The sequence below is a fragment of the Primulina huaijiensis genome, chromosome 4 (genome assembly GCF_012295235.1).
Source record: "Primulina huaijiensis isolate GDHJ02 chromosome 4, ASM1229523v2, whole genome shotgun sequence".
Lineage (NCBI taxonomy): Eukaryota > Viridiplantae > Streptophyta > Magnoliopsida > Lamiales > Gesneriaceae > Primulina > Primulina huaijiensis.
In genome coordinates this window covers 6135234-6150226 of record NC_133309.1, presented here as the reverse complement: position 1 = coordinate 6150226, position 14993 = coordinate 6135234, and the positions used below count along the sequence as shown (strand labels likewise).

Below are 14993 nucleotides of genomic sequence, written 5' to 3'. Positions count from 1 at the left end.
TATTGATCACAACAATATAATTCCTCTCAATTTTCTAGTGTAATTTAGAGGAAGAACAAATGTTTTAATCGTGAACTTGATTGGAGATAAAAAAAAAGATATACTACAAGAGCAATCTCTGTCAATCTCGACTAAATTATAGTTTGGTACACGGGATAATAGATGAATTGATAAATAATCCTCCTTATCTCACGTTTGGTACTTTTTTAGAAAGTACATGTTAATATAATGGGTCCCTGATAAATAGTTTCATACGAAGATAATGTATCCTTTTTATGATATGTGATAATTTTAATCTAATGATAAAAAACACCATAAATGACTTAATTGCCCTCAATATATAAAAATCTTAAATCATATCGTTCTCTCATTTCATCACCCCATCAAATAAATATTTTTATTTTATTTTTATATATTATATAATATGATAATTATATAAATGAACTCGAGATAATTATATAAATGATTTTTACAAATCTCAATAAAATTATTAGTATCACTCGATTAACCTTAAAAATTGATATTTGACTTGACTCGCAAAATCAAGGGCTCAATTTTCATATTATATAATATATAAAATTATGTAAAAATAAATAAATCATGCAGGCACTATCGACGCATGAACAGATAAGAAATATGAACTCAAACAACAACTTTGAAATTATAAAATTTATAATTATAAGGTTAATTTTGTCATTACAATCTAATATATAAATTTAATCACTCTTATTAAAATCATACCAAACATTAAATATAATATCCTACATCTTATATATCCTTAACTTATCCTTATATTATATATCACATGTTTATTCTATCATGTGTATCAAACTATACTTAAAGGTATACTCATAAACGTCCTATGAATTTTATCTTGTTTAAACCATACGAGTATACAAAGATGATATTTGAAGGTCAAATAAATTTTTTTAAAATTTATGTTGCGTTTTGAACACAAAAAAACTGATTTCCAACAAGTTTAACAAACTGAAAAAAAATTTACGCATAGCATACTACCATTGATAGTATCAAGGTGTGAACATTTTTCATAAAATATATGCTACACACGAATTTAAAGGTAACAAGCCAAACAAAGAAGAATCCATTCGCTCTTACAATCGTCCAATGGACGAATTGAGCGAGCTGAAACTTGGATGTATTTAGATAGTATTCTTTTCTCATTACCTGAATTGGGTGTTATTTGAATTCAATTCCTAGAGCCTGCACGACCACGAGACCAATGAAATTGAGATTAAGACCAACATCTACACACAGAAAAAAAAACCTTAGGAGTAGTTCTTGGTTTACAAAAATAGTACAAGAATGTGATTGTTGATAATTATTAGATGATTCCAGGTCTATTGGGTAGCTTCTTTGCTGATCTTGGCATGCCAACTCTCAAAGAAGATTCACCTGTCAGTGCATACATCTTAACAGGGAATAATCCGTTTGGGAATCCCTTTTGATCCTGAAAAAAATCGAAAACCAACTTGATATTCGTCAAAAATATATATATATATAGTATCAAATATCAAGCACTCAAGGGTGCTAGCTTTTCGATCTACCATATTACAGAATAGGGATATGGCGACATACCTTCATTCTGTATATATTCAGTCCACACTGCTTGAAAAGCTGCTTGAAATATAAGTGCGATCTGGTGACACTCTTGTCTTCTTTATCCAAAACAAAACCTTGGAAAAAATTTAATGAAAGTGAGAAACGACAATTACTTGATCTCAAACCATGGAGAACATGACCCACACATGCATCATTCAGGAAACTACATGGATTGAAGGGGGAAAGATTTATTACCACTTCTAGCCACGTTCTCCTTCAGAACAAAAAGTCCACCGCGTTTTAGACCAACCTATGGCAAAGGATACACCATGCATCATGACGAGCTCAATAAATGTATAAACTACTAAGGAAAATGTGGTCAAACCACACTTCAAATTTCTTACAACACCACAATACTCCGAGTTCCTTGAGATTTGAATGTCAAAATATACATGTTTGATAGAGCCTTTTATAATTTCGATGGCAATAAATCTTGTTAACCTTAAAAAACGTCCTTCAGATAGTTGAAAATTGCCACATTATCTTATTTCAGAAACTAACAAGGATCTCCTACTGTACAAGATTCATTGGCAAACAAAAGATTCTCTACAGAGTTCCACACCAACTCTAGCTATTACAGAAGCCGCAGAACAGGTCCAAAACATCCCAAGTGATTAGCAAAATTGATGGATCGGTTCTAGCACCTGCGAAGGTGCTTCAAACATAATATTCTCCATGAACTTTAATAACTCGTGTTCTAAGAATGTAAACACCGATGAATTAGATCGATTTAGCTATAAACCAAGCGGAAATACTCGAAATAATCCTTCGTTAAGAAAGTTGATCAGTTTGAAAGCCTTTTAGCTTGTGTGAACTGAGTAATTAAAATAAGGGGATCAGTTCGAGCTTGGATCAGTTCAGTTATGGACAGGACTGAATTGATATCAGCTGAACTGATCAAATCAGTTTTAAAACAGTAGTTAAACAGTTAGGAACACAAGATATGTTTTTGGATGTTCGAGACTTCAACTGCTCCTACGTCACCCCTTCTATCACCTCGGGTAGAATCCACTAGAAGACTTTGATTTATACAATGCCTTGTACAAACTCACTCAGCTTAGGACTTACTCTACTGCCTAACTGAACTTCTAGCTTAGACTGAAAGCAGCACCTTCCAGCCAACACTTGTTTAACGTCTATATGTTAAAGACTACATACACAAATTTAATGTCTTTGTGCAAGACTCACTCAGCTATTTAATATGCTCGATTCTCTGTATATGTGAGTGGTGGTGTGTGTGCGTGTGTGTGTGAGAACTGATATATGAATACAACACGAAAGTGTTCTCACACACTGAGGGAAGAATGCTTCTAAACTAAGCTAATAACACTTTGAAGTGTTCCCTCAAAACTGAGATGATTGCTTCTGTAAGCTGATGTGCATTATGCGTGCCCTTCTTCTTTCACACACTCTTGTATATGTTTTTCCACACTTACTTCTCTATGTTTGTTGATGGTCTTGGTCTTGTATTTATAGAGACAATGAGACCGTACACCAAGACCCATCAAATATGTTCGTTGCAATTTGAATCCGTTCCTCGAAATATGTCTGTACTTTCCGACAACCATTATAGAACGTTTTGGCTTTAAGCTCTGCTGCAACGTCCATTATTGTCCTTTGACTGGACAAAAGCTTTTACTCAATGCGCACAGCTGGATTGCATTTGAATAAGCTTGTCATATTCTGCAAACTGATTGATTCCTAACTAATGTTCTGAACTGGTCAGTTGAACTGATCTTAAACTAGTTTGGTGAAATCAGTTGGCTCGTCAGCTGAACTGATTTCGCTACATCAGTTGAACTGGTCAGCTGAGCTCTTCATCAGTTGAGCTCTTCAGACAAAAGCTTTTACTCAATGCGCACAGCTGGATTCCATTTGAATAAGCTTGTCGTGTTCTGCAAACAGATTGATTCCTAACTGATGTTCTGAACTGGTCAGTTGAACTGATCTTAAACTAGTTTAGTGAAATCAGTTGGCTCGTCAGCTGAACTGATTTCGCTGCTTCAATTGAACTGGTCAGCTGGGCTCTTCATCAGTTGAGCTCTTCATTAGCGGTCGGGCTTCTGAAGGTCTTCTGCTGAACTACCTATCAACTGCAGAATCAGTCGAACTGGTCTTTTGATATATCAGTTGAACTGGTTCAATTTAGGCAATCAGTCGGCGCTTTTAGTTTGCGTCTCGATAGCTTCAGTTTTGGCTCAGTAACTGATCAGTTTGAATCCTGATCAGTTTCTACTTCTGCGTACTTAGATAAATTCATTAGAAACAAAATAACAATTTTTGTTAACATCAAAATCAAGCAACAAAAATTATCATAGAACTGTATTAAATAAAATAGAATGGTAAAACAAATGAGAAATATTTACAGGACTCTGACATTCATAGAATGCATGCCCACATAGACAAGATTAAATCTGATCTTAGAGAAACAATCAAATATTCAACAATATTGAATCTGTAATAATCTTTCTCTGTGTACATTGCTACTTTAAATAGAGAGAATCTTCTTACCGTTGCTCTTTTAAAAAATGATACAAAGTCGTCGTCTGAAAGATGTCCAATACACCACTGCACCCATATGACATCATACCTCTCTGCTACAGGGGTGAACTCCTAAAAAAGAATGCCAAGAAGACCCAGAGCCTATTCGATTAGATGAACTACAATACATCGATTTAGATTCCACGAAAAAAAAGTTAAAAGTGGAATATCAGAAAAACATTGAAAATGATTTGGCAAATTGAAATTTATAACTTCAAGAAATACAGCTAATAAAAAACAATCTCTGAGACTGATGGGAATTCGGCACTTTGTTAGCTCTCCTTGGCGGCTAGGTCATTTCTTGTGTTTTATTTTATTCTCTTTTACTCTCAGATTTCATTACACTAATAATTTTCTAGTTGATTTTATAAAATTATGCCGCTAACTTTTAATTTTTGGTTGGGAAGATAATACTTTGTTATTTTATTTTCTCGTAAGAATTAAATAAGTTCTATATTGTTTAATTTTGGCTTGAGTATCAAGTGTGTGTTTGATTTTATTATTATTATTTTTTAATGAAAATTTAATTAAAATTTGGTAAAAAGTGATAAGATACAACTACATGGGGCTATCCCATAAAATAGTACTAAACTAACCAATACAATAGTCAGTATTCCAATACTCTAAATGCATAAACCAAATGCCAAACACCTTGATAACCTGAACTTAACATCATAAGAGACCACTCCGATTTGATGGCTGGAAAATTTCAATAGATCTCGGGATGCAAGGGAAGACATGTATCTTGATCACCCTAATTATCTCATCAACGTTGGGCTTTACATTGTCGAACATAACTCTATTTCTGATGTTCCACACGTGATACACAGTTGCCGCAAGAGCTGCACATCTCATCCTATTCAGCGTCGAGTTGCCAAGGTAGACGCTTCTGAATACATTAAGAACAGCTGTAGGTGAACCCATGATCTTCCTCATGCCAAGCCATTCACGTATACCATTCCAGAACGTTCGTGCTATAGTGTAGATGAAATAGAGGTGCTGAACCGATTCCTCTGCACCGTTACAAAGCACACATGATTTATCATCAAGATATGTTAACCTGTTTCGCGTGAGAAGTTTCCGATGTGCCAATAGCCACAGCATAAATCTGTGCTTCGGTAGAATGCAATGTTTTGCAATCAATGGTTTCCAAGGCCATCCTTTCCAATAATCTGTTTAATCAGCGGTGACTTCTTTATTCTACTCCCAGTTCCAAACATTTCCAAACTGACCATATACATGATTGATCCATTTAATCCACAAACAGTCTTTTTTCAAGTGTATCTTCCAAAGAGTCTTAGCTATCAATGCTTTGTTCCAAGCTTTCAAATTCTTCAACCCCAAACCCCCTGCCTCAATCGGTTTACAAAGCATTTCCCACGCAATTGGTGGACGCTTTGTTGGCCATATAAATTTCCGACATAACGAGTATATCCCATCTATGATGCAAATCGGTAATGGAAGAATAGACAACCAGAAGCATTCAATACCTTGCACAACTGACCTGATAAGCTCCAATTTCCCAGCGTATGATAAAGTATGTCGAGGCCACGAGCCGATCTTATGCGTAATTGCATCGACAAGAATACTGTAATCTGATGATCGAAGTTGCCTAGACGCTAGTGGGACTTTCAAATATCGAAACGGTAGTGCCCCAAGAGTAAATCCAGTGATATCAATGATTTCCTGTCTGACATCTGTATCTACACTTGCCATGTAAATGTTAGATTTCAAAAGATTAATCTGTAGACCAGCCATATCTCCAAACTTATTCAAGCAATGCATAATCATAGAAACACTACAAGTATTCCCCCCGGACAATAACAACAAGTCATCCGCATATGCAAGGTGTGTGATTCCCAAGTTCCTACATTTAGGATGGAATCCAAAAGCAATGGAGCGAGACATTCTACACAATGTTCTAGAAAGCACTTCAATGCACAAAGTAAATAAGAACGGTGAAAGTGGGTCAACTTGACGCAACCCTCTCTTCCCTTCGAAATGGCCGTGAAAATGCCCATTAAGCACAAGAGAATATGATGTAGATGATACACATTCCATTATCCACTTTATAAATATGTTGGGAAAATTCAAGCAAGTACTTCTCTCAAGAAACTCCAATCCACCGTGTCATATGCTTTGAGCAAGTCAACTTTTAAAATACATCTCGCCGATCCACGCTTAAGAGCATATTTCCGTAACAGTTCCTGAACTAGATGAATGTTATCCACAATCGAACGTCCGTTAATGAAAGCACTTGTGCCCCGTCTACCAATTTCCCAATCACCTTCCTCAATCTGTTAACTAGCACTTTAGAGATGATCTTATGAAACACCGTGCAACAAGAAATAGGCCTATAGTCATTAACTGAACTTGCTGCAGCTGTTTTAGGTATGAGTGCAATTATGGAGTAGTTCCGTTGTCTCAAAATGCGTCCAGAACAGAAAAATTCACACACTGCATTGAACACATCATCACCAATTATATGCCATGAGGTCTTGAAGAAGAAAGAGCCGAAGCCATCCAGTCCCGGCGCTTTATCAACATCTATATCAAATAAAGCGTCATTAACTTATGCCCGAGTCACTAACCGCGTCAATTCTGCCCAATCATCAGTTGGAACACACGCTCCTGCCATTATAATTTCTCTGTCAACCGGAATCGTATCTACTTTCCTCCCCAAGAGATTTTTGTAAGAGTCAATGAATAGCTGAACAATCTCAGCCTGATCAGTAGTGATTGTACCATCTGTATTCTGAATCGCAGCAATGGCATTTCTCTTGTTATTCCTTTTAATAAGGTCATGATAGAATTTTGTACATCGATCGCCCGGTTGTAAGAACTTAATTTTCGCTTTTTGAGCAATGAATGACCTCTCCGCTTCCAACAACATCTCAGCATTTCTCCTGATAGATTTATACCTATCTCGCATTACCCCATCTAATAACATCTGCCCCTGCAACTCTTCCAATTCCTGTTTCGCCTTGGTCGCTCGAGCTGAGATGTGGCTGAAGTGTTTACAGTTTAGTGCTTCAAGTGGCTTTTTCAGTCCCTTAAACAACTGCTTTAGTCGAAATTGTGCTGTGTCGTGTCCCTGAAATTTCCACACACTTAGCACTAGTACCTCAAAATGTTCACTCAACGCACACATGTTGAAAAATTTGAAAGGCCTCTTCTTGTTAACCGTGGGCTCAAGTAAGGACACAATAGTAAGAGAATGGTCCGAGACACATCCTGGAGCTATAAATTCAGCCACCCCTTCAACATTGGAAGTAATCCAACGATTGTCAACAAGAACTCGATCCAGTTTGCTACAAACTCGAGGGCTCATCCACGTATAAAAGCACCCAATAGAACGGAGGTCCATTAGATCAATGGAATTGATACATTCGACAAAGTCTTTAATCTCATAATTATTCACCTTCAGCCCTCCTTTCTTCTCATCCGGAGACAACACATTATTGAAACCTCCCAATAGCATCCACGGCACTTGACAGTTAGCACTAAAAGCTATAAGTTCATCCCATAACATTCTCCTCTGGCGAATCGTATTGAAACCATACACAAATGAAGCAAGAAAAGTAAATTTTGTTCTAAGACAGATTACCCGAACATGGACAGCCTGATCACTCATATCAATTAAGTCTATATTCACTGATGAAGGGTACCACAAAACCATAATTTGACCCTTATCATTGAGCATAAAATTATGAAAAACTCTCATACCTTGGAACCGAACACGCATCAAATTCTGAAGTGCTTTCTCATCCAACTTGGACTCCAAAATACCAAATTTTTCAATTTTACGAGTGTTCATAATGTATTGGACACTCTTTTGTTTTAGAGGCTTGTGAAAGCCTCTAATATTCCAGCATGCCAGCTTCATTTATAACCGGAGACAATTGTGGGTTGCCGCCCCATATCTTGATTTCCAAAGTATCTAGTCGAGCTGTTGATATTGTTCAAGTCCATATATTCTGTATTGCAAGAGCTAGTATCTTCCATATCCCCAAAAAAGGTAGTCATGTTCTTATTGGTTCCGCGATTCTGCTCATCCATCTTATTCTTATATTTCTTCTTCAAATCCATCTGTGTCAAATCCAGCGTCACAACTAGTACTGGGCAAAGCCATGTCCTCACAGGCCACTATTTACTTCCCCTTATCTATTTTCTCAGAAGTTTCGATGATATTCCCTGATTCCTGAAAAGGCTCGGACACTGTTACCATCTCACGAGCAGGAACCTCTTCTGTCACTCTCAGTTTCTTCTCAACAGCAACATTGGCAGGAGCGTTGGAACTGGGGCGAGAGGGTGCAAATTTATAAGTTTTGCCCACCCTTGAACGACCCCTTGATGCACCCGGCCGCCAAGCCACACTCCGAGAACGGTTGCGATTAGAATTGTTAGCAGTATTGATATCCTCAACATTAGTTTCATTCTGCTTTTGATGGATGCAATCATTTTTCACGTGACCAACCATGTGACAAATTGAGTAAAGCTTGAAGTCCTGTTCGTATTCGAATTCGATTGCAACATCTCCAATCCGTAGTTCAACTTCCATTTCAGTGATCTTTGGTTTTGAAGCTTCAATTTCAATCAACACTCTAACATATTTCACCCTTTTACGCTCATGTGTAAGCATATCCATGTGGATTGGATTACCCACCCGCGAGGCCAACTTGCTCAAGATATTGAAATTCCAACAATCCGGTGGTAAACCATGAATTTGGACCCACGATGGCAATGTATTCATATCTTCTTCTTCAAATCTGAAACATCTCGGCATCTCTTTAAGAAAAAGATGGTACCCGAACACCATGTAAGTTCCTCCACGTAGTACTTGATCTCTAGCTTCAACATTAGGAAACGTGAATACAATCCAACCACTTTCATGAGTTTGGAATCGTATATCAGACCCCCATCGCCTTACAAGATCAAATAAGGCTGTAGTAGGCGGTTTACCACTAATGACATACCCGAGCAAGTATATACCATACGTGTTTTCAATAGAGTCAATGTCCTCCAACCCAAACTTCAACTTACCATTACCAGTGTCCATAAATTGAAGTTTGTAGTCTGCGTTTGCCATTCTATTGTTTTTAAATAAGCTAGCATAAGGAACCCTAGCTTTCTTGCCTGACATGTCTGGTTTGTCTTGAAGGCTGTTACAATTTGTATCAATCAGCGCATCCACAACTTTGTTGTTATCAATATGATTCCTGCTACTGCCTTCAGCGTGAATAGGCAGATTTTCAATACTTACTTTCCCAGCCTGAATATTCGAAGCATTTCGAGGTCCATGAGTTGATTCTGTACCCACTGTAACACCCCAATCTTCCCATGAAGTTGTTCAGAAACTTTGTTATTATCATTCGTAGCCTTCATATGCTTATTATGAAGTGGAAGTCTATTCTCAGTTTTGCAGCCAGAACTTTTGTTACTCATTGGGGCTAAAGGTCGAACACGTAGAATGCAATATATAGTAATAGATGCAATAACATTCAATAATCAACTCCACTGGATAATGTGATAGCAAGAGTGCAAATCACTGATTTTTCAGCAAGGATAAGAAGATACTGATGCTTGTGTGCTTGATTATTAGCCTTATCAACTGATATTTTTCATGCAATCTATAAGGTCAAATTAGATATCAAATCTACAATTGTTTGATCCATCTAAGTTTTGAAGCAACTACAACAATAATTTTTTCTTTTGAATTTATTAATTATTAATTCACAAGGACAATTTGACAAAATTAAATGCAACTGCTTCTGTTTGTGTTAAAATAGATTCATCATTCTTACTAGTTTTAGACAGAGTACCAACTTCAATACCTTTTGCAAATGATAACTATATTTTAGACAATAAATATAAAAAACATTCTACCTGAAGTGGAACATCGAAAAAGTTGACAGCTCTGTGCTCCTCCGTAACGATCAAACTTTCTGGTGCCAAATTTATACGAGCAGCATCTAAAAAATGTGCAACAGGCTCAAGAAGGTCAACCTGGATCATAACAAGTACAACAACAATTACAAAGATAATACTTAAAATTTGAAATTTACATTTAATATGCCCACAATACATACAGCATTCAGGGACCAGAACTTCAAAGATACAGCAAAAGCATCATCTTTGTTGCAATTAAAAACATGATGCCTTGGACTTGCCTACCGTCAGAGAACTTACCCATGAAACAATACTGACTACTTAGGTTTCATGTAATAAGGGGAAAAAGGGAAGTGAAGAACTAAAAACAACAAATGAAAAGAAAACGTAATTATAGTCTATGAAACAATAAAACACGAGGAAAAAAACAAATGGGAACAATTATTCGTGGCATCATGCAGTGGCCATTCTCCCACTAGAATAACATGGTATTGGCAATTCAGATGTACCACATAAAGCAATATGTACACAAGGGTTAGGAGATCTACCTCATTGAAATATTTAATAAGAAGGTTCTTGGATATCCTCCCAATTCCCGAGCCACAATCTACCATGATTTGCAGAAAACAGTCAATTTTAAAACAGCAGCCAGCGAAGACAGACTCTTTCGCTAAATAGTTCGAGAGCAGAATGTTAAAAAGAATCAGAATATCAATTGAAGAAGCAATCTAGAAAATACCCTAACCAACTATTAGATGCAGCTACACACTTGGTTTTCCACGAAAACAGAGCTTCAAAGCAGAAACCTCGAAGCATTTATTCAATAGATAAATGGTGAGCGTTTTCTTCGACTAAATTTTGGTGAAACGATGTTTGTTGAAGACAGATGTAATAAAAATACAAGTATTTACAAATCTCTAAGCGGGTTTTAGGACGATGAAGGTTACCAAGAGCAACGAGATTTAGGCCTCTGCCAGCATTAGGAAATCTTTCACTCAAAATCGTGTTCAAGAACGCCTCACTGGCCACAATATCAGCTTCGTTGATATTCGCATAGCCTCCCATCACTCCATCCATTGTTGCCTCCACACCCTGTTCCTCCCCGACCGACCAAGACAATCACCAAATAAATACAAGTAGAAATCAATAAAATTTGATTAAAAAAAATTTGGGGCTCCATACTTGCCAATAGCCGACGCCTTGGGAGTACCACTGGGATTTCTTCAGAGGATCTGCTTCTCCCACCTCTTCACGCCACATTTCCTGTGCATTCTTGAATTCACGGCCGTCGGAATCTATCCCACCGCCGTCCATATAGAGGTCCACCCTCAATTTCAACAATCTCCAAGAAAATTTCAAGTGAATTGGGCGTGGGCGTACTAGCTGCGGCCGGTGGAGAAATTTGATAATCGGGAGTTCATTGGATTCCATTCAAAAGATGAATTTACAACCATATAAAATATAAATTTAAATTAAGAATCTAAAATCGAAATTTTTTAGGGGTAAATTTGAAAAAATTTATTTCTGTGTATCTTTTATCTAAAATTCAGTACAACCAAATTTTTTTATAAATCAATACCCGACTCTATAAATTTACTTTTAACTTCTATTGAGACAAATTTACAATTTTGTCACTTTATAATTTAAATAAATATATAATTTTCTCCACCAAAATAATTTTGTCTTCTCCATCTACCAAATTAATACTTAGTATGGGGTTTCAGATATTTGATTTCGCTTTTTTGAATACTCCAAATATATAATAAAATAATATATTTTCGAGTAATCGCTATAAATTCAGTCATTGTTGGTCTTTTCATGAAAAATGCATTACGATGACTTATTCATGTCATTTATTTTTTAAAAAATATATTTCATCACCCATGATGAAATAACATTAAGTATCTATTTTGACCAACGAAGTATCTATTTTGGAGTTTAGATGCTTGATTTGGCTCTTTGAATACTCCAAATGTGTAAGAACATACTAGTTTTCGAACGATCACCATAAATTCAGTCATTGTTGGTCTTTTCATTAAAAATGTGCTAAGATGACTTATTTATGACATCTAATTTTTGAAAAAACACATTTTCTCACTCATCATGGAATTAGAAAAAGTACTTATTTTGGCCGATAACGTACCTATTTTGGGGTTCCAGATATTTGATTTGGTCATTTGAATACTTCAAATCAGTAAAAAAATACTTGAGTTTCAAGTGATATTAATTGACTTTTGATGGTATTGGTATAAAGAGTATCTGATTAAAATCTACAAATACTTGATTTTACTCCATAAATACTCATATCCAATTATTTGAGAATGTCAAAATATAGTTTGAAGTTAATATTGAGTGGCACTTATGATAACATTTTTGAAGCAAAAATGTGATACCTAAATTAATACAAATAAGACATAATTCGAGTCTACAAATACTTGATTTTACCTTTTAAATACACAAATTCAATTATTTGAGGATGTCAAAATATATAGTTTGAAGCTAACATTGAGTGGCCTTTGATGATGAGATTTGTGAATTAAAAACGTGGTACCTAATTTGATCTCACATATACTAGATTTTACCCTTTTTAAGACTTACTTTTGATTATTTTGCAATTTAAAAAAATAGTTTCAAGTAATATTGTGTGAGTTTTGATGTATCATTTGTAAAGTTAAAATGTGATACTTAAATTGGTACAAAGAGTACATATTTCGAGTCTGCCAATATTTGATTTTACTCCCTAAATACTAAAATTCAATTAATTTTTTTATTTCAAAATATATAGTTTAAATGTAATATTGAGTTGCCATTGATGACGATATTCATGAAGTAAAAATGTGTTGGAAACTTAATTTCGGTTGTTTGACAAACTAAGTGTTTAATTGGACTAAACTGATCAAGTAAGTGAACTACATAAATCAACTGACAGTTACCTAACTGAAGATTAATGCGTAGTTTATCAAAGGCAACTGAAACCAGATGAACTGAACTTACGAAGTCAGCTGACTGATCAGTTGGAAACTGATCAGCTGATATATTCAGTCATGAGCTTACTAGCGATTGCTTATCCACTTATCATTCAGCTGTACACGTCATCAGTTGGAGAAAAAGAAACCCAACCGACAACAGTACAAAGCAGACTGCAACTCATAGTGGAACGCCGCATTTCAGAGCTTACAGTGTACGATTGTAAGAGGAATTTTGATGTGGCATTCAACAGATATAAAGATTCAAATTATATTTAATGTTACCATTGAATAAAAGCCTATAAATAGGTGAGAAATGCAGTTGAGAAACACACGTCTAATCTCTGACGAACCGTATCTTAAAATACTAATACTTTAACATTTGCGGAAAAATTTAAAATTTTCTTATTAAATGATTTATTAAAAGTATAGCTCTTAAAATAACTTAACGGTCACCACTCATACTAAAANGAGCTTATAAGCACAAACTGTTTGTTGTTTATTTGATCTTTAACTAGATCAGTTGTGCTAAANAATCCAAAAATATACTAATTTAATTTAAAAATAGTCTAACAAAATTATAAATTTAATTTGCTTATTACCAATCATACTAAATCAAAAGTCAGAGTAAATAATGTGCTTAATAATATAATTTAAACTAAAAGGTCCTCAAGTTTGCACTGCCACTTGCCCGAGCCTGCTCACTGGTCACCGCCTCCTGTCTGCTCAACTACATCATCTGCATCGATCAAGTCTAGTGAGTCTAATGACTCAGCATACATAAACCGTGAATAACGAATAATACGTAATAAAAATCCATGCAATTTAAACTTAGCTTGTACATAAAATATTATAGGCATAAATATGTATAACGTGACTTCCCTGCATAAACAATTCTATAAAAATCATAAAATCATATTTTCATACTTGTTATGCATAATCATATACGTAAATAATTTTGCATAGAGTTCTGTTCAATGCAAGTGACTCATACACATAAATCGTTTGATGAAACTAAACCATAGTACTGGGCCGGCAGGGATCACCACAGCCTTTCGACTTGATGTCCACTCCCACATACATAAATCCCCGGTCATACTTTACCGGTTGGAGAGGTCCCCGGTCATACTTTACCGCTTTCCAATCCCGTAACATAATTTGGCCACAAGACAAATCGCATAGCTCAAAAATAATTATTTTGCACGTGATACATATTTACAAACATCGTGGACTTCGTTGGAACACCATGGACAAGCTGCCATAGCCTTAGAATTTAGATAACTAAAATTAGCACAAAAACCCAAACGTACCCATGCGATTCCCGAATTAATTAAAATAGCCTACGACTTACCGAACGACTCGAGACTCAAACCATAATTATCCAACACTCTAACCTACTGTAAAAAAGCCTAAAATATTCCCAAACAAAGATCTAACCAACTTACAACAACCTACGATCCATAGAAAACAAGTTGTCCCAAGGAAACGCACTACGACTGTTATGCGCTTCTAACGACTTCACGCTTAAACCGACTCGAATCGAACCTGAACCAAGCCCTATACTCGACCTTTAGACATAACATAAGACCATGGTTAAGCAACTTTTTACTCACGACCAGCGCCTAAGCCCCAAAAAAAATCAGAAACTTTACAGCCCCTCTTGTGAGGCCAATTCTGTGCAACTTTCGAGTTTCTGGTTCCAGCCTTCTTGCTGTCACTCTAGCCCATGAACGACCACAACTAGGCTCATCCTAGGACCCTAATACATGTTCCAAACCGTAGCCAAGAGCCTTGGACAAGCCATACGCTGAACAGCAAGATCCAACACTCACAGCCTCTACATGCACTCCAATCCTGTGCAGCTGTGCTTTTCTAGTTCCAGCCGTCTACCCAGCCAACCAGCCCATGAACCACCCTATCTAGGCTCACCCTTGAACCATTAGAGACTGCCTAAACCATAGCCAAGAGCCCCTAAAC

General features: G+C 36.1%; 2 protein-coding genes across 4 annotated transcripts; both read right to left on the bottom strand.

Moving 5' to 3' along the window:
• Nucleotides 1-988: 988 nt before the first annotated feature.
• On the bottom strand, nucleotides 989-11496 carry LOC140975290 (alpha N-terminal protein methyltransferase 1). Of its 3 annotated transcripts, none has more exons than XM_073438938.1 (9): nucleotides 11233-11496; nucleotides 10998-11142; nucleotides 10599-10657; nucleotides 10048-10167; nucleotides 4132-4233; nucleotides 1816-1870; nucleotides 1597-1694; nucleotides 1309-1468; nucleotides 989-1221 (listed from the first exon to the last, which is right to left on the bottom strand). In XM_073438938.1, the coding sequence occupies exons 1-8, from the start codon at nucleotides 11479-11481 to the stop codon at nucleotides 1343-1345; spliced, it is 954 nt and encodes a 317-aa protein (XP_073295039.1). In that variant the 5' UTR covers nucleotides 11482-11496; the 3' UTR covers nucleotides 989-1221; nucleotides 1309-1342. The 3 variants fall into 3 exon arrangements, with proteins under 3 accessions (XP_073295039.1, XP_073295040.1, XP_073295037.1); XM_073438939.1 differs by having other exon boundaries at nucleotides 1320-1468; XM_073438936.1 differs by having other exon boundaries at nucleotides 989-1468; nucleotides 11233-11495.
• On the bottom strand, nucleotides 6482-8047 carry LOC140975289 (uncharacterized). The gene has a single exon (XM_073438935.1). The coding sequence runs from the start codon at nucleotides 8045-8047 to the stop codon at nucleotides 6734-6736; it is 1314 nt and encodes a 437-aa protein (XP_073295036.1). The 3' UTR covers nucleotides 6482-6733.
• Nucleotides 11497-14993: the final 3497 nt, after the last annotated feature.